This window comes from Medicago truncatula, chromosome 2 (genome assembly GCF_003473485.1).
Source record: "Medicago truncatula cultivar Jemalong A17 chromosome 2, MtrunA17r5.0-ANR, whole genome shotgun sequence".
Lineage (NCBI taxonomy): Eukaryota > Viridiplantae > Streptophyta > Magnoliopsida > Fabales > Fabaceae > Medicago > Medicago truncatula.
In genome coordinates, this window is record NC_053043.1 from 41,876,089 (window position 1) to 41,896,671 (window position 20,583).

The following is a 20,583-nucleotide window of genomic DNA, read 5'->3' on the forward strand; positions in this document are numbered from 1 at the left end:
CTTGTCTATATAGTGGTATACATGTCTAGATGATAGGTTCCAAATTTTTTACTCTTGGTTTTGGTTATTTGTCCTCCCATGGCTTGAAGTATAATTTATTTCTTTAACTAATGATACTTTGGGGTGTGCCGCAAATGATTGTTAGGCATAGAGGTGCCAATGTTGGGATCACTATATTCTAGGTTGATGCTTGTGTTTAAGGGTAATGTTACATTATGTAACTTACATACACCATTCTTTTTTATAATTGCACCATCCAACATTTTTCCCCCTAAATACACCATCTCACTCCCTCTCCGTCATTTCATACCGATTTTATTGCATCCCCTGTCTGAAATTCCGGCAGTCGCCGTCACCAGGGCTATCTTCCTACGTATATTTTCCCTTCTTATCCCTCATACAAAATTGGTGAGCAAGATTTACTTTTTGGTGCTCTTTTGGTCAATGTTTCGATAGGACACATGAAGTCACCTGTTATTTTTATTCCTAGTTTGTTAGTTTTTGGTGCTCTATTAGTCACTGTTGCTACACATGAAGTCCCCGTTTTGGTGCTCTATTAATCAATTTTTTTAAGGATAAGTGGTGAAAAAAATTAAGAATGGATATGTGAGATTGCCCTGTGTTTAATTATAAACGAGCACAAGGCACGTTTTGTTGGTACATTTCTTCAGGATGGAACTTAATTTGAAAAAATATATAATGATGTGAACATACCAATCTTAGAAAGTTCAACAGGTAACCTGAGCAGATATGTTTACTGCTATTTTTAGTTTTTAAGTTTATACAACTCATCCCTTATGATCTTGTATTAGTCATTAAGCACTGGTTCAATGCCTATAGTTATGGTTCGAGTAGTTCGAGTTTATCTGTTGCATAAAACTAGATTCTTTAATTCTTTAAATAAAGTAATGAATGCAAATCCAGCAAGAACAGACTTGAACACTCAAACAGAAAATTTACAGAAAGCTCTCAAGAACATTGGTCTTATTACAATAATGGAAAACCTAGCTTATAATTAATCATATTCAAGCTCCTTATACATGAGCCAAACGCATTTAACAACAGCAGCAGCCACACATAACACATAAAAGTAAAATAATAATAATAATAATTTTAATAAAGTTGCTAGGGATCGAAAAAAATGTTGGATTAGGATATGAGAGAGATGCCAGAAATTAGCAAATCATCAGCCAAAACCTTATTTGCAGCCTCAGAGGGATGAAAACCGTCCCAGAATACATATTCAGTTGCATTCGCACACGTTCCTATGGAGTCCTTATTGCACAATATAGATGTCTCTATCAAGCCAGTTCCACAACAAGCCTTCCTTGCTTCATAAAACCCTGTGGAAAAAAAAGTAGTGGTATGCAACAGAAGGAAAATTATTCATAGTCCTTGCTCATGAGCCATAACAAGTAATAATATATAAAAAAAATCAAACAGACAATTATGTAGTTTACCATTTTCTGTAGGCTTAGTGACAAGGTCATGGAGAGGTTGGTAGATATCAAGGACAGCCAATGTGAGGTTACTAAGCTCTTTTTGCAAGTTCTGTGATGTGGTGTTTAGCTTAGTGTTGAAGTTAAGAGCATCATTGTTTAGCCTGTCCACACATTCATTGCTGTGAGAGCCAAAGAGAGTGATGGCTGCTGGCAGGCAACCCAATGGAGGTAAGGTTGTTACACCAATTTTCCTTGCCCCAAGTGCATACAAATTCTGTCACACGTCCATTTTTGGAATTTGGAAATTTCAAATTAAAATCAATGAAGTTGTTTGACAAAGAAAAATAAAATACCATATCCTTTTTGTCTTTTGGTGAAAAATGGTTTAATTGCGCAGTAAGTCCCTAAAGTATTTGAGTATGTAGTTAGGTTCTTGAACTATTTTTTTTTAATTGGGTAGCTAAACTTTTAAATAAGTTGTAATTAGGTCCTTGAATTTAGAGACCCAGATACATATTATGTAAAATTAGGACTTAATTTAAAATATTTAAAAGTTTATGATGAATTTAACTGTAAATTATTTAAAAGTTTAGGGACTAATAAAAAAATTAGTTCTGAGATCTAATTAAATATTTTTGACAAATTCAAATAGTACATTTTTCTAGTTAGGTTGAGAAAGACATACCTGAATGAAAATGGTATAGTGTTGCATGAGAATATCTGAGAATTGATCAGCAGTAAAAACCTTGTAAAGTAGAGGATTTATGTAATAATTTTGAACAAAGTCACTGCTCCCAGCACTAACAAGATATATAGCACCAGAAATAATTGATGAAGCATTTGATTTCCCTGCTACTCCTACCAATATATTCTGGCATTCTTTATAGTGTTCCAGCTGCTGCTCCAATGAGATTGCATGCTAGACCCAAATGGAACAAGTTAAAGAAGAAAACAAATTAGGATTAACCAATATGATCAAAGTTATGTAGAAAAAAATAATATTTTTGTTTTGCTTTAAACATGATAAATATATATATTTACATAAAGCTTGGCTGTAGGATCAAAGTAGCCAGAAGCACCAGAAGCAAAGTTGGCACCATTTAACAGGTTTTTTCCTTTTTCCTGTAAGTTGAGGTAAGCTGGTGGATAAGTAGTAAATCCAAGGTTTTCAGCTGCAGTAATGGAAGAAAAAAACTCATCAAAAATCAAAACCTTATTAATTAAGTATTGTTTTATAATAGGGTTAATACATCTTTACCCCTGTAATATTAGCGATTTCTTGTTTACCCCTGTAAAATAAATTGTTTAGATTCCAACCCTGTAATTTGAATATTCTCTGTTTTTGGACCTTCATGAATTTTGACTGTACAAAATCGATGATATGGCAGGGGGTAAACCGAAATACTCTCAAATTACAAAGGGCGAAAGTACCTTAAATTTTGTAATTTGATGGCATGAAGGTTTAAAATCAAAGAATCTTTAAATTACAGAGTTGAAATCTAAACAATTTTTTTTTTTTTACAGGGGTAACTGAAAATCACTAATATTACTATAGGGATAAACATATATTAATCCTTTATAATATGAATCACATAAATATAAAAATATGAAGGAAAAAAATTGCACGTAACTACATGCATGCAAAGGAGAAAAAAATTACCTGTAAAATCTGCTGCAAGTTTTCCATTACAAAACCTTCCTGTTGGCATTTGATTGTTGAAGTCTCTTCCATAAGGAGGGAAGTTTGATTTAACAATTGTGTATAAGTTATTGTTATTTCCTGCATCAACAACAGAATCTCCAAATATGAACAATGCAGGAACAAGAGGCTGTCCTTTAACCACATTGAACACTACAAACAGAAGCAAAAATGTCAAGAAATTATAAGTTGAAATATGTTCCATTTTTTTTCTCTTTTCAAATCTTTTTCAGCAATGAGTTTTTTCAGAGAGAAAGTGAGAGAAAGAGAAAGGTTTTGTAGATTGATTTAAAGTATTGGGAAATGCTGATCTGAGAAAAAGATGGTCTTGTGCATTAAAGCTGTAGCCTGCAGTGTGTAGCAAAAGTTGCAGTTACCAGAGTCTTATAAATGCTTCAACTTCACTGTTAAAACTTCAACCTTACTCTACTGCTAAATGGTGCATAAGTCAAAATTGAAAAACCAATCAATGATGATTTGTTTAATTACGTTTGGCAAATTTTGAATAGTGATTGCATGCTTTACATTATTCTATGTAACTATAAATTGACAAGTGGATGTGCTAATAAACAACCTTTTTGTGGTAACAAACAATAATTTTTCTAGTGTATTTTATTTAAGAGATCAATTTGTATATAGAGTCTGTGTAAACATTTTTACACGTACATCCGATCAAATCATATATTGATCCTTTTTTTTTTATGTTAGTTCTTAAAATATATGTACGAATATCTACTTGATATTATTTTATTGAATGCATTTGTAAAAAATTTACACCACCAATGCATATAAAAAATTTACACCACCAATGCATATAAATTAATAGCTTTATTTAACAGGTTGATTTTTGTGTGAATATTCCAACAATACTCCCTCTGTCTTCATTACAAGAGGAGGTATTTGAACAACCATTTAATACAACCTATTTAACAACCTTCTTTCTCTCTCTTTTCATTAGTCAAAAACAATGAAGAGAGAAAAAGTAAGAGAGAGAGTAAGAATATAATGTGAGTATGAGATAAAAAGTTGTCTAAAAATTATCACAAAGTTGTTGTACAAATATCATTTCTCTTATTGTGATATTTGAAGAGCCATTTTATTGACAACTTATGGGACAATCAAAGATTTACAAAGAAAAAATAGATATTGACACGAAAATCAAAATAATAAGACATATAGTAAAACATGATGTGAGTATGAGAAAAAAAATTGTAACAAAATGGTTGTACAAATATCATTTCTCATTTAATAAAATAAAGTAATACCATATGTTTTAAATATATCAGAGAAATTTGATTCAACATAACTTGATGTATTTAGTTCAAATAAATGTATCTAATATTCTTTTTTTTGGTCAAGAATGTATCTAATATTCTAAAATAAGGTCTATATTTAGAGACAAATTTTATTTTTTTAAAAGTTGATTATATTTAGACATAGATAGATGTGGTACACCCTTCATTCCTTTTCTTTTGATGTTTTAACTCTTGACATAAGTTTTAAGGAGTAATTAAAGTATATAAACATTTGTGTGTTTTTTACTTAAATGTCCTGATTTATCATTAAATTCACATGCGATAAACCAAATGTCACAACTACTTTAATAGTTTATTGTGTTTTCCAACAAGGGTAAACTTGAAAAACAATAATAAATTCTCTAAAACATCAAAAGTTTTGGAATATAGTTGAAGTTCTAAAACATCAAAAGAAAAAGAATGGAGGGAGTATGATATAAAAAGCTTAGATTAGTTTGAATTTGAGGCTAATCATAGACGACGTGAATATCTCAAAATTTAAAGAACATTTGTGTGCAACAATAAGATTTTTATATCGTTGGCAAAATTTGAACTCTTATTCTTGTAGTGTATCCAACCAATTTTATTTTATATTTTATATTTTTGTTTCAAGCATCCAACCAATTTTAGTTTGGAGTAACAAACAATCTTAAGCTGTAACCGTATTAATGCCACTTAATTTTGTGGAAATGATAGTAACTCAAAGGGAATTTACTATAATGTCTTCAAATGCAAGATACCATCCATACCCATGAAGGCATGATTTGAGAAAGGTAGAAGTATGAAGTTAAATGGTATGGTTGAATGTAGTTTTCATCATACAATAAGCTTTCTCTAATTTGAGAAGCGAATAAATACAATGCTCTTGGATTATTCAATAAATTTCCCATAACTAAAAAATTGACCAACATTTATATAATAGTAACAAATGATGATGGTTGCTAACTATACTCTTGCACGCATTGTACTAAGCTGTCCCAGCTTCATCAACAAGCACGGTTTATTATATCCTAGTTAGTTATAAAATTAACTAACACTTATAATAAAATGAATCAATTTTCCTGACCAAAAAAAAATATGAATCAATTTTAGTTCTATAAATCAATCTTTTACATTAAAAAAATCTCTTAATATACGATTAGTTACAATTGTACCCACAAATTAGTTCTGCACTTATTCTATTTCATATCTCTTGATTTTTAAGATTGAGTCACATAGATTAAGAAATTATAAGTTGATATGTGTTTAGACTCAAATATCTCTATTTTATTCTCTAATTGTATTGCAGTTTTTAAATTTTCTCTTCAACTAAAAAGGTAAACTTGAAAAACAAAATAAAGACATTAAAATTTTAAAACAGTTTTTAAACAATTTTTTTAAAAGAAGATTTTAAACAAAATTGAAAAGCTAAAACATCAAGAGATTTAAAATGGAGGCAGTCATGACTTTATATTTCAGCTTAATAAATAATAAAAATTCGGTCTATTTTACAATAGTTCAACAGTATTATAATTGGCTGTAATTCACAAATTGGACATTTTTCCAGTTTTATTCTTAACTCTTTTGTGAGAAAAATAATTGCCTAACTTATGGGCAACTGGTTACTGTTTCTTGTTACTTTAGGTTTTAACCACGTGCTCTTTAGGTATACCAATGAGATTTCAGGAACCAAATTTTCTTAATAAGAGTGAAATATACGATAGATACTTTTTTTTTAGGGAATACAATAGATACTTATATTTAAGGAAATATGAAGTAATTATTTTTTTCGATGTCATTTGTGTATTTGAAAGTAAAAATATGGTAGAAAATTCTCTTGAAAACCTTGTCTCGGTGCTAATAAATAATAAGTTTTCTTTTTTCTAATTTAATAAATAAATAAGGTTAAAAATAAAGATTGATGTAATTTTGGACCATGATAAGGATGGAAGAAGAGGATCTAAGAGCATCTACAATATATTAGAATCAAAATTTTGTTCTTCAATTATTTTAATTGTGGTTCCATGGATGTCACATATGATTTAAGAATCATCACTCGTTTCTACTCCAATGTAAGAATATATATCAGGAAAAGTAATGTACATATCTTACCAAAAACAAGTCATTTATGGATCTTATTAGGAAAGTCGTGCAGGTCTGATACAATCCATTTTTTACTTCTCAAGGATCCAGATCAAATTAACATTGATTCTCTTTCTACTGGAAAAAGAAATATTTCTAATCTTTTAGTAAGTAATGATGAAGTAAAACTAAAATTGTTAAGTTTGAAGACTTTTGGTACAAAAGAAAAGGGGATTAACAATTATTCAATATTTAATTAAATGATATGTACGGATCATTCTCATTTAATGTATCCTGCTATTTTTTACGATACTTTTTATTTATTGGCCAAAAGACGAAGAAATTAATTTCTTATTCCATTCCAATCGATTCAAGAACGAACTAATGCGCCCTTCTGGTGTTTCCATTCAAATACCTATCAATGGTATTTTTCATAGAAATAGTATTTTTGCTTATTTCAATGATCCTCAATACAGAATACAGTTCTTATATTACTTTCTAGGGTCCCACATTGTCTCCACAAATTTATATTTATTTCTTTTTAATATATATTGCCTATTTTGTAATAATATATATATATATATATATATATATATATATATATATATATATATATATATATCTTGATTTTTAAATAATAAATAAAATTCCATCTATTATCCTAAAATTCCTTCTCAATTTCTTCAAAATCTCAATTCAACAACGCAAACTAAAAATCCTGAATATCATGGTTGCAATCGACTCTGTCAGGTTTGATTATGTCATGCGTTCTTAGATGCACCAGGTCATTTCATAATATGGACTAAATACATATTGACTTATTTGTCTCTTATAAAAAAGATTAAATGGAGCAATTCACATAACCAAAACCTTTTCTTAAGTTTTTTTAATATTTAATTAATTTGATAAATATAAAAGATTTAAAAATTAACTAAAAGTGATTTAAATTTTATTTTTCTAGCTGAATCAAGGGGGGACAGACATCCAGGAAACTCTCAAACATCCCAACTAGGTTGGCACCCCTGAGAATCCCTCATCATCTGTCGCCGACCCGTAAAATCAATATTATTAAAAAGGAGGAAAAATATGTACAAAACAGGGGGGCTACACCTGACCCTCAAAGCCACAAGAAAAAGGAAAAAAAAAACTAGGGAAATCGATAGGTAGGCCAACCAAAATGGTCTATAAAAAAAGGTTCTCGAATAAACTCCGACAAAGAAGCCGGTCACCAAGCACCTTGAATCGAGTGTCCATGGTTTGCAAGCTTACCAGCGTAATCATTGCATTCACGAAAAATATGAGAGGAAACAACCTGGATACCTGATTAAAAACAGTTGTGCCAACGGTTACGAAGACGAATTGAGACCGTAACTGTATTTTTTTTTTGGGACCGCAACTGCATTCTTAAACGCTTGTAAAGCACTAGAGGAGTCTTTAAATATGTAAATTTCTGCTCAAGTTCAACCCGTTAGATTCATGAACCAAGTTCAATGAATCAACTGTTGAGTCGAATTTCAAACTATATTCGAGTTGATTCGATTCATTGTCGGGCCTAATGTTAAGTAGGTGGCTTTTGAAATTGTTTTTCTATTTCTTTTCGTTAGCTTTGTAAATGAGTCATTGTGATTGTCGGGCCTAATTTTCACTATCGTATTTTACCTTGGCAAAGTTCAATACATAAAAGAAAAAAGAAGCAAAAGACACACACCCGGTGGGACTCGAACCCACAATCGCTTGATTAGAAGTCAAGCGCCTTATCCATTAGGCCACGGGTGCTTTCTTGCTGTTGACTTTTTTATTTACTTATTTATTTGGTATAAACACACGTTTTTTGTTATCTTTAATCAACCAAGGAAACTACCATCGCAACTATATTTACATAATCAATGCAACAAATGTTTATATACAACTGCATAAGCTTCTGGCTAATATAACGAACTATGCTTATTCACCACACTTCCTAACTAACAAAAAAATTTATGAAGATAGAACTCATAGTATAGTGATTATGGATGGCTGTAAGGCACAATCTGGATTCCTAAGCACTTGGCTCCACCATTGCAATTCCAAAATTTCTAGTTTGTTTCTTTCCTTGGTGTGTTATACATTTACATTGGATGCCTCTAAGAGAATAGAACATGTATAGTGTGTCGACAAATGAAATAGACAAACAACGAGTTATTTAAATTATTTAGTTGTAGGAAACTTCAATTGGAGCTTCTTAAAATGTTGTAAAATGCGTAGAATCCAAATCAAGTCTAAACTAGAAAGAGGCAATTGAACCCTTATCTCAAATACTTACTTTATGTTAGAAAGCTTTTCAATTGTATTCCAGGCAAAATTTCATATCTTCTTTCTTTTCTATGAGTTATCTTGTGTAATCACAACCATTTTTTTTTATTCCATCATAGTGAAAAGTCAAAGGGCTTGTTTAAGCTAGTAGATTTGAGAAGACAAAGTCCTTCGTTAAGTACTTAAGTTAGAATCTTTGTAGAGGAAATGGAAGATATATGACCAACTTAAATCTCCACTTCTCAGTTCCGAATATGGTAAGCAAACGGACATGAGAAAAATAAATATCCATAGTTTCAATTGTTGAACAACAAAAGGATACATAAGGATCTTCAAAAGTAAGAATACCGATTTAGGATCCATTTAGAGTTGATCTAGTGGTTGGCATGAGATTTTGAAGTTTGCTATCTCACGACCACGTTCGATTTTCTCTGGTGTCAATTTTGGTGGGCAAGTTCATACAAAACTTTGGTTTGGCTTTAAATAGGATTAATTTGAAATTGATCCCATCAAATTAGTCAGTTGTTAGACCGGATACTAAGTTTTTAAAAAAATATATTGATTTAGAGCGAGTCCATATTTTATGATTCAAATTCGGAGAAGGAGAGATATGAACATGTTTCAATTCATCCAAAATTGTAGGAACTTCTTGAATTAAAAATTAGAATGGATATGCTAACAACTACTCCTTCCGTCTTTAAATATAAACAAAATTGATTTTGTAGGTTCATTCATTTAATAAATCACATATGACATTAAATAAATAAACTTAAAAAGTTAATTTTGTTTATATTTAAAAATGGAGGGAGTATCTTGGACAAAAGAAAAAAAAATAGTAGTCAAGTTAGCATGAATATTTTGTTTTTTTTTGTTTAGTAGCCTAGTGGCTGGAGCTCACACAATTTAATTGTAGAGAAGTGGAGTATCCAGGTTTCGAACCCCAACCCCTGCATATAATATGCAATATCTCTAACAACTGAGTTAAGCTCACGGGGATAAATTAACATGAATATTCTCAGGAATATCGGGAAGACTAACCATGAATTAAAAAAGTCAATGATCAGGCCAAAAATTGATGAAATTACCATTACTAACTTCCATATAGAATTAACCGATAATAAAATAATTTTAGAGAAATGATATTTGTACAATCTTCTCTCTCATACTTACATTATCTTCTTATTCTCTCTCTTTCTTTTTCTCTCTCCATTGTTTTTAACCAATAAAAAGAAAGCACAACAAGGTTGTCCCAAAAATTATAACAAAAAAGTTGTTCAAATAACATTACTCATAATTTTAGCATAATGATCTTGTAACATATAAATAAATAGTACTTTTTATACAAAATAGCATAATAACTTTTATTACAACTCAAATTTGAAGAAGACCAATCTTATATAATTTATGTTGGGATTCCAAATTTCCAATTACCCCCATAATGCTTTTTATGTCCACTTTGCACACACAATTTAAAGCACTAGATTCTTATTTTGCACCAAATTCTCTTTGAATGAAGGACCAACTTATTTGTCCAGACAATTTTCTCACGCTCCAATTTAATCTCCTATAAAAAAAATACCATATTACTATATTAGTTATTGCCATTTTTAAATTGGAGACAAATTTCCCTTAAAAAGAAAATTGGAGATAAATTATCCCCTAAATATAACTCAGTTGGTAACTACCAAAGACAATATTTATAGGGTCCAGGGTTCAAATTCCGAATTCCTCACTTCTCCACATTTTAAAAAATATATGATCTAATCACTAAACTATTGAAAAAAAAATTTGGAGACAAATTAGTCTCTCAGTTATAGATGGGGCTAATTTATCCTTTGTATGTTAAAGATTAATTTCAATATTATTTTTTGTCAAAGATTAAATTGATCCTCAAGAAAATTGTCAGGGAAGAAATCGTGTCTACACACCACTTGATACAATATATTTTTTTGGAAGAAAAGAAAAACTCGTTTTTAAAATGTACCTTGTTAACAAATATGCGCATGGAGCAATCTCATAAGAAATTGCTATTGTAGCGACCTTATCTATTTTACTACTCCCTCTGTTTTAAAATGAATGTCATTTTAGCAAAAAAAAATTGTTTCAAAATAAATGTCACTTTCAGTTTCCAATGCAATAATAACTTTTTTTTTCAATTGTACCCTCCAATTAATATTATGCACACTACTTTCAAAGTATTACTTTTAAAACTAACCAATAGTTAATAAGGATAATTTGGTAAAATAACCATTCTCTTTCTTTTAATCATTGCATTTTTTTTGGTACATATCATTGCATTTCTTAATATGTGTGTAAACACCTAAAACGACATTCATTTTAAAACGGAGGGAGTATTATTTTTATGAGAAAACTTTAGTGTGACGGGATGATATGTTATTATAAATACTTAATACATCATTTCATCCCTTAACTTATTTTTGGTTTTCAATTTAGTCCCCTAACTATAAAGTGTCTCAATTTGGTCTCATAACTTTTCTTCCGTTTACCTCTTTGGTCCTCTCCGTTAGCTTTTAACCTTAAATGTCTAAGGTGAATCAACTTTATAAGTGGTCTACCATAGACTTTATTAAATGTTATAATTTTAACCGTTTGATCTTTTTTTTAAAATTAAGATTGTTGGATCATGGAGGGATCATTGTAGTTTATAATAAACCACAACCACCTAATTTTTTATTCATCTTCTTCCCATACCAATCTTAATCTGCATCTATATTCATCTCCATCTTAAACAAAAATACAGATAATTATAAAATTTCATAGCTATTTTCTAGAAACCCCAACACAACAAATTCCAGAAAATATTGCAAAAACAAAATCAAAACACTCAATCTGCAGAAAAAAAATATTGCAAAAAAAAAAAAGTAAAAATCAAAACATTCAATCTTCATAAAAGACAAAATCATAACTAAAATCAAGATAAAAAACCAGTTTGATTTAAGTTCTTTAATTTCATAACTGAAGGTCAGTATCTCGCGATCTCAAACAGGAGCTTCTTCCTACATACCATATCTCCATTTTCAACCTTCTGAAATTCGTACACATTTTCACCCAGAAACATGCTTAAAGCCAAAGCCAAACCAACCTTATCTCACTGGAATCTCAAGATCCGTGGAACAGAGAGAAGAACAAACACGGTACGAAGATTTCACCTTTGCCGGTGCCAGATTTGAACGGAACAGTGGAGCAAGTCGAGAATAGGAACAAGAAGAAGATGTGAGAGAGACAAAATCCTACAGCGAGGTTGATGAGGCAGAAGGCGACATGGAGGAAGATCCAGAAAGAGCTTTACGGAAATTTTCAGGTGACGTTGTCGGAGGATTCAAATAGTGGCGGTTCTATGATGTTGTTGCTCTGACGGTTCTGTAACAAACAAATCTATTTTCAATTTCGATTTCCATTTTCAGGGTCTTCTTCATCATCATAATCATCGTCATCTTTCAATTTTGATTTTCAACCCTTTTTTGAACACCAATTTCGTTTTCGATATCTATCATCATCATCATCATCAGTTTTCAATTTCGGTTTTAGGTTGTGTTTAATTTCTGGGTCATGTTCATTTCGATCGATTTTTGGGTTGTATATGCTTCGTTTGTGTTCAATTCTTGGGATGTTGCATTTTTGTTCTTGAGTGTGATGTTGAAGAAGGGGAAAAACATGAAGGAAAAAAAAAGGTAGAAAAAATTATATGTTTATGGTGATTTATTTGTATTTATGGTGATTTATTTGTATTAATTGTGTTGCTGGTGGCTATAATGGAGGAAGAAATTGAGATGGGTTTTAAATTTGATAATCATAGGAAGAATAGGGAAGGAGAAGAAGAATAGGGAAAAAAATTAGATATGGGTGGATCACGGTAACATACTATGAACCTACAATCGAACGGTTATAATGATATTAAAATTATTAGACATCAAAAAAATTAACGGAGAGGACCAAAGTGGTAAATGGCAGAAGAGTTAGGGGACCAAATTGAAACACTTTATAGTTAAGGGATGAAAATGAAAATAGAAAACAAGTTAAGGGACCAATCGATGTATTAAACCTATTATAAATTAGTAGATAAGATATTAGGGGTAAAAAAACACTTATAAATTTATTTATATTTATCTTTTTGAAATGGAAAAGATAAATATAAATCAATTTATCTCCCTCCAAATTATCTATTTTACCATGATACCATCTATTCTATATACTCCTTTTTTAAATATTTTATTCTACTCTTGCATATTGAATCCATTCCATCATACATAATAATCATCATCTTTCACCGGCCATTCCAATGCCACATCTAGCTCAATGTAGTCTTTCAAATGATTGAGCTAAGGTCACATTGGTTATCTTGTCTAACAATATACTTAAAAAACAATTAAGGAAAAAAAAAAGCAATAGATAATATCGTTTATCCACTTCATATAAAAAAAACATGTCAAGTATTTGACACATGTTATGTTAGTGTCATACTACACCAACAGTCCAACACAATACATGATTACATATTTACATTCAAAGTTTCAAACACATTCCTTTTCTTACTACATTATTAGAAGTTTTTAAGTGTAAGTGTCATTATGTGTGGTTTCCAATGAGAATGTTTTCATGCAGTAAGCTTATAATAAAGTAAAGTAATATTATTATTAATGAGGTCGAAACAAATGTAACTTTTTACATACGTATAATGAATAACCCATAACTAGAAGTTGTTTATTAAATTTTAACCTCTCCCTTTTCAAGTTAAGAATATCTCAAAGGACAAATACTACCTTAGTTTATGAGTAGTAAGTGGGTCCAACACCCACCTAACAACGGTAACCACAAAACAAGAGGCACGGGCCCATATTGGAAGGTACTCTTCTTTAAGGAGGATCAAAACCACGCGTGTTATGGTTGTTGGACCATGATTCTCAAGAATTTAAAGAAGCAAAGTTGTTATGCACAAAACAAAAGAATAACCAAAGGAGCTAGTGGAGAATGAATGAGATGGCAAGGGGGACAAGAAATGATTTTACACAACATATCACACTCTCAATACAAATGTCATTAATGTTGTTCTTAACTTAACTTGGATGTGTGTGTGACGCTCCTCTATGTTATCTGCCCCCAACATCTTGTTAGCTAGTGTATCAAATAATGTGGTTTTAGTGTGTGTCCTATAGTTAAGGTAAAATCGCTAACAAATCATCTTTTAATTAGTAATTAACTGCGTTGGATGGACCAAACTTCAAATTAACCCTATTTAAAGGGACTAAAGTATAAATAAGACTTGTAATTATAGTTCATCTAAAAAGCGGTTTGGTTTAAGACAGTGGTGCTCCTATTTTAATCCAACGTTGCTTTACTTTACCACGACCACTTCTTATGTCGTCGTGATCACTCTGTCATCTTCAATTTCTTTTTATAATTTAAACCTTATTTCTTTGTATTCTACAACTACTACCACACTTTCTGTTTTTTTTTTTTTTTTTTTTTTTTTTTTTTCTTTCTTCGTATAAAGACACAACACATAGTAACCCTCACGTCGCTGTTTGTCTCTCTTCTTCTTCTTCTTCTTATTATTATCATTCCTTTCTTCTCCCTTCCCTTCCCTTCATTCATACTTTTTTTTTTATTTAAAAAAATCCATAATAATTTGTAAGCAACCACGATGATAGAGTAACAGAGTATTCGGTAAGAAATTAAGTGAAGTCTGGTAAAAAAAAATGATTAGTATTTAACTGAATTCCAAACATTTGGTTAAAAAAGAAAAAAGGAGGGTATTTATTTCCTTTGCTTCAAAATGGCTCCACCTGGGAAGCTTTCTGGGTTTCATCTTCAAGGTCATCACTGGTATTTTCTTTCTCTTTTTTTACTCATTATTCATCTTCTTTATTACATGAATTATTTTTTGGTCTTTTCAGTTGCATTTTCTGTAATCATCAGTTTGTATTTGTTTTCCCATGATGTTGAATTTTTAAGATAATGACATTTTTTTAGTGGAATCCAAGTCATACATGCAACTTTATTGTTTTAAAATAGATTTTTATGTGATTTTTTTCCTGTTTTTTTGGATTTTTGGTAGGTTTAGTGATTCTGGGTTGCCAAGTGATATTACTGTGTCTATTGATGGTGTCAATTTCCATCTTCACAAGGTATGCACTTTCATTTCATAACTGTTCCTTTTATTCCACTATTGATAATTTGATAGTGGAGTAGTTGTTGGGATTTTTTTTTTCTTTTCTTTTGTGGTTCTAGTTTATCCTATTCATTTTTGTTGTTTTGTTTTTAGTTTGATCCAAATCAATTAATGTGCTCCTACTTTGTGACCTATTTTACTGTTAATTTGTTTTGTTCTTCTATCCCTATTGATGTAAAAAAGTTTTATGTTGTCTACGCTTCACAACCAATCATACGTGTGACTTTATAAATGGTTATGATTAAAGTTAAATGTTTTTGACTTTTTACATTTGCGGTGTATATCAATTAAATAAGTATTTAAATGTAGAGACTATGAACCCCTCATTAATTAGAGATCACAATCAAGTTTATCATGTACTTCATTGCAGTTATTATTTGTATAGTTCACTTGATCTTCTGTTTTGGAAGTTATGTTGCTAGAATTAAAAGGAAAAGGTGGATATTTTGAGATATTGAAGAAAATTTATTTGGAGGCTGGTTTTCTCTTTATTTCAATTTTGAATTCCCGCATATTTGCACTGTCAAATAAGGGGAATTTTCGCGAAACAGATCTTTTGTATGTGATAGTTGTACTGTTATGCCTTTGATATGATAAATTACTTGTAATTTTGTCCTGGAGTCTGAGTAAGATATGCCGTGAAACTGCAGTTTCCTCTTGTTTCAAGATGTGGTAAAATTGCCCGCACCTATGAAGATTCCAAGAATACCTATGAGAAGAACCTGACAGTGGTGCTGGAAGAATTTCCTGGGGGTCCTGAAACTTTCTTGATTGTGGCCAAATTCTGTTACGGGTTTCGTGTAGAGCTGACAGCGAAAAATGTAGTATTAGTCCACTGTGCTGCAGAATACCTTGAAATGACGGACGAATACGAAGAAGGCAACTTGTTGACAAAGTCAGAGAGCTTTTTCCATAAAAATATATTGCGCAACTGGAAAGATTGTATTTTGGCTCTCCAAAGCTCTGAGCCTATTCTATCAAGAGCTGAAAATCTTAATTTAGTGGATAAATGTTTAAACGCTCTATCTATGATGGCTTGCACAGACCCGAGTTTATTTGGATGGCCGATGATGATGTATGGGAGTTTTCAGAGCCCGGGTGGAAGCATTCTTTGGAACGGTATAAATACAGGCGCTAGGATTCGGACCTCAGAATCCGAGTGGTGGTTTGAAGACATCTCATATCTCAGTGTCAGGTTGTTTGAGAGCCTTATTAAGACAATGCGATCGAGAGGTATGAGACCCGAAAGCCTTGCAGGTGCCATAATGTATTATTCTAGGAAGCACTTGCCAGGTCTCGGTCGGTGGCAGGGTGGACAAGGTGGCAAAACAAGAACAGTTGCGAGTTTTAGTTTGACGCCTGCTAGTGCTACTGTTGATCAGAGGGTTCTTTTGGAAAGTATTGAGAAACTTCTTCCTCAAAAGAAGGGAAAATCTTTTTGCCGTTTCTTACTTGGACTTCTTCGTGTAGCTTCGATATTGAATGTTGATCAAGCTTGCAAGGAATCTTTGGAGAGAAGAATAGGGATGCAATTGGAACTTGCAACATTAGATAGTCTTCTCATTCCTGCTTATGCAGATTCGGATGCATTGTATAACACAGATTGTATTGAAAATATTGTCCATCATTTTGTACTTACGGAATCAAATTTAACCGCCTTTTCTCCTTCATCGCTAGATCCACAAGCATCATCGTCGTCTGAATCGTTAAGGAAAGTTGCGAAGTTGATAGATAGCTATATTGGTGAAATTGCGTCTGATGTTAATTTAAAACCAGAAAAGTTACGTGCTCTTGCACAAGCCCTCCCCGAGTCATCGAGATCATTGCATGACGGACTCTACCGAGCAATAGACATATATTTCAAGGTTTGATTTTCCTGAGCTACATTTTCAATCAATTGCTAATCTGCGTGATCATGAATTGTTAGTTTGATGAATGCTTACGACACTTTGCAGGCTCATCCTTGGCTCTCTGATAACGAGAAAGAAGAAATATGCAACATCATTGATTACCAAAAACTCTCAATCCATGCATGTGCTCATGCATCTCAAAATGATAGGTTACCCCTCAGAGTTGTTCTTCAAGTCCTATTCTTTGAACAGCTGCATTTGAGAACAGCATTAGCCGGATGTGTCAATGCTTTGGATGGTGAAAGCGCTCCAGCAGTTCCTGCTCAATCGACTGCTCGACGTGGTACGGCTGGAGAAATTGTACAAAGAGATGGATGGGTTGCGGTTGTGCGTGAAAATCAGGGTTTGAAGGTAGATATGGATAGAATGAGTACTAGAGTCGGAGAACTTGAAGAAGAATTCAGTAAAATAAAAAAGGAAATGAAAACCGTGACCAAATCTCACAGTGCGCGAGGTTCTCCTCGGTTACTTGCAAGAAAACTCGGGTGCAAGCTTGTTCCTAGATTTTCAGATGCTCAACCTGAATCCCTCGAACGTTCTGTATCCACACCAAGAGCATCAGTCGAGCGTGCACGCCGTTCCCATAAGTCCAGACACACAGAAAGTTTTTCTTGAGAATCAAGAAACCATATTTCCTCTTTATTTGCATTTATTCATATATACACATTGTGTGGTTTAAATTTTTTTGTACGTCGTGGGAAAGGGAAGGAAAATGTTAAAATCATGATCCATTATGCATTTTTAGTCAAGCAATTTGCATATGTGAACATTTTCCATTTCTTTCCTTCGTGTAAAGTTGTTTTTTCTTTGTACATTTTTCATAGGCAATTTCACATATTGTCTTGTTTTGTTTGTGTAGGGATTAGCCCTTGTATTTATCCACACATAGGTTCATTCTTCATTTTGACACACTGGCAGTGTAAATTGTGAATTTTAGACATCGATTGTGAAAGTCATTGTTGACACCAAAAGAAAGTATATTGGAGATGCAAAATTTGGAGCTCCCAACTGAATGTACTTGACAATGAACACATTGCTAGTTATGATTGGTTGACAGTGTAAAATCTTTACACCGGCGGTGTATATAAAAGATATTGCATTATTATATGTATAGTTGTGACCTAGTTTAATATCTTTGTAAATGACAAAAGCAAATATGGTATGCTAGTTGGCAATTGGTCTTTCTGCTTGGACCTGTTAGGGTCGGCATTTGGGTGTTATGATGTTAGTTGATTCTCGTATTTATTTATTAATTAAACTTTGGTTAGTGGATAACATTTGTACTGATACTCCCAGATTTTTGCATTGTTCTAGAATAATTGGTGGTCCAGAAATACTCTCTCAGAAGTTGAATATAAAATGATTTGAATATATAACCAAATTTAACTGTCACTATATTTGCTGTTATCTCCCAAATCACTGTATGTTTGATTTTCAAATGACTTGTTTTGTTCTTATGGAACAAGTTCTTGTGAGTGATACTTTGAAAACACACATTTTTTTAATAAGTGTATTGTTATGTACAATTATGCTTATTTTAAGATTTTGTTGGTATTAATGTATTTTATTTTAGCTTCTTAAAAAAAAAAACAAGACAGGAGAGATTACATCATAGCGTATTAAATATTAGATAAAATTAAGAAAGTTTATTTTTAGTACTAAATATTTCAGGACGAGGATGGAACTTTCATCATAGTGTACACATACTTGTCATGTCTATGAAGAAGTTTGGAGTCTCTTTAGTTGCTTTGTACTGGGTATGTAACTTGAATCTAGACGACTATATCTACTGTTGTAATTGTATCACACAATAGTACATTAGCCTCGACCATTAAATTAGATAACTTAAACTAAACATTCATTAAATCATTTTTAAATATATTTTTTCCTTGATTTAGATTGGACAATTGAGATGGATGACTGTTTCAAACTGGGCCAAAGCTCAATCCATTAATAGATCAGGTCACGCTAAGCAGTTAGCTCTTGAGTGGACCACAATATGGACTGGCACTAGAGGCATGCTCAAACAGGGCCACCAATCAAACCATGACCGTCAGATCAGCATCGCATCATGATATTTCTGAAGTTGTGCTCAAAGTTAGTTATCCAATCAAGGGTTTAGGGTCTTAAAACCCTAATCATCCCACTATAAAACCTAACTCATGGTCTAGGACCACACCATTGATCATCAGAGTGTTTGAAAGTACATCACTCCCTATATAGAGCTAGAGATCAACATCAGCAGTCTTCAATCCTCTAACACCTTCTTAGGACAAAGATCTTAGGCTCGAAAGAATTAGCGGTGTCATTTGTGAGAATCGAACCTACGAACTCTCCCTTAGCCTCGATTAGGGGGCAACTGATTCAGTTCACCTAAGAGTCTCACATTGCCTGAGAATTGGGATCAATGATAATTTATAAACAACACCGTCATCCCAACAAAGTGCATTTTCATAAAGGACAAAATTGTGAAGGGATTGCACTCAAAACATACAACCCCTTGGAAGGTGGTATGGCGTACTTGAGGTTGGAGCAGAACAAATCACAATAACTATGTCACACATTTGGCTTGGTGATGTTGGCTTGAGATATTGGAGTGAGCTCTTCTCAAGGTCTTTAAATTGATTCTTCTCAATGTCAATTTTGATGAGCTAGTTTGACTTCTTCACAAAAAAAAAACCATGTCACACATTTCTTATTGGAAATTTGATTTCGTGTAACTTAACATTTAGTAATGTGATTTTCGAGATAGATTTTCAATGGATAGTGAGATAAATTTCTAAGATAAAACTCTCCAAATTTAACTCAATCATCGATAAATATAACATCTTTCTCTCTTTCAATCCAATTTTTTTTGTTTAAATATTTACATTTACATACATAGTCAAACAAATGTTATTTTACAAATAATTACAAGAGCATCTCCCTCTTGAACGAGTCACCAAATTATTGATTACTTACAACCATGTATTGTCCCTTGTATTTCTAATGCATCCATCCATGAATTGATTTAAATTTGTTTATTTAAAGGGTTAAATATGTTTTTGGTCCCTATAAATATGTCAACTTTTCGTTTTAGTTCTCTAAAATTTTCCTTCAACTTTTAGTCCCTATAAAGTTTTCAATCTTCACTTTTGATCCCTCTTTTAAAGTAAACTCATATGTAGAATTCAAATTATTTAATAAAATTTTCCAGAAAAATTCAAAATATCATAAGAATGACATAAAAAAAAATTAAGAATTTTTTAACAAAACATGAATTTAATATGAATTTTTATATTTTTTATGGTTAAAAATTCATATTTAATTTGTGTTTTGTTAAAAAAATCTAATTTTTTTTTTAGGAATTGTTTTTAGAATATTTGACACATTTCTGCATAATTTCATTAAAAAATACAAAAATTAAATTAAAAATAGGGACCAAAAGTAGTGATTGAAAATTTTATAGGAACTAAAAGTTGAAGGAAAATTTTAGAGGGACTAAAACGAAAAGTTGACATATTTATAGGGACCAAAAACATATTTAACCCTTATTTAAAAGTTTGGTAACCAATAATAATTTATAATATAAGCAGTTAAAAGAGACACAATCACAACATAGTCGCTTTGGCCGAGTGGTTAAGGCGTGTGCCTGCTAAGTACATGGGGTTTCCCCGCGAGAGTTCGAATCTCTCAGGCGACGATTTCTTTTTAT

General features: G+C 31.7%; 2 protein-coding genes and 2 non-coding genes across 4 annotated transcripts; 2 read left to right on the forward strand and 2 right to left on the reverse strand.

Annotated features, from left to right (window-relative positions):
• Window positions 1-935: 935 nt before the first annotated feature.
• Window positions 936-3,512, reverse strand: LOC25487485 (GDSL esterase/lipase At5g22810). Its single transcript, XM_013609429.3, has 5 exons — window positions 3,103-3,512; window positions 2,484-2,614; window positions 2,128-2,361; window positions 1,461-1,716; window positions 936-1,343 (listed from the first exon to the last, which is right to left on the reverse strand). The coding sequence occupies exons 1-5, from the start codon at window positions 3,344-3,346 to the stop codon at window positions 1,150-1,152; spliced, it is 1,059 nt and encodes a 352-aa protein (XP_013464883.1). The 5' UTR covers window positions 3,347-3,512; the 3' UTR covers window positions 936-1,149.
• Window positions 3,513-8,200: 4,688 nt separating this feature from the next.
• TRNAR-UCU (transfer RNA arginine (anticodon UCU)) lies at window positions 8,201-8,273 on the reverse strand. Its single transcript has one exon. It is a non-coding gene; the product is annotated as a tRNA-Arg (tRNA).
• A 6,006-nt stretch (window positions 8,274-14,279) lies between these two features.
• Window positions 14,280-18,109, forward strand: LOC25487487 (BTB/POZ domain-containing protein At3g44820). Its single transcript, XM_013609430.3, has 4 exons — window positions 14,280-14,633; window positions 14,866-14,935; window positions 15,630-16,844; window positions 16,935-18,109. Exons 1-4 carry the CDS (start codon window positions 14,584-14,586, stop codon window positions 17,502-17,504), a joined length of 1,905 nt encoding a protein of 634 aa, XP_013464884.1. The 5' UTR covers window positions 14,280-14,583; the 3' UTR covers window positions 17,505-18,109.
• Window positions 18,110-20,489: 2,380 nt separating this feature from the next.
• TRNAS-GCU (transfer RNA serine (anticodon GCU)) lies at window positions 20,490-20,571 on the forward strand. The gene has a single exon. It is a non-coding gene; the product is annotated as a tRNA-Ser (tRNA).
• Window positions 20,572-20,583: the final 12 nt, after the last annotated feature.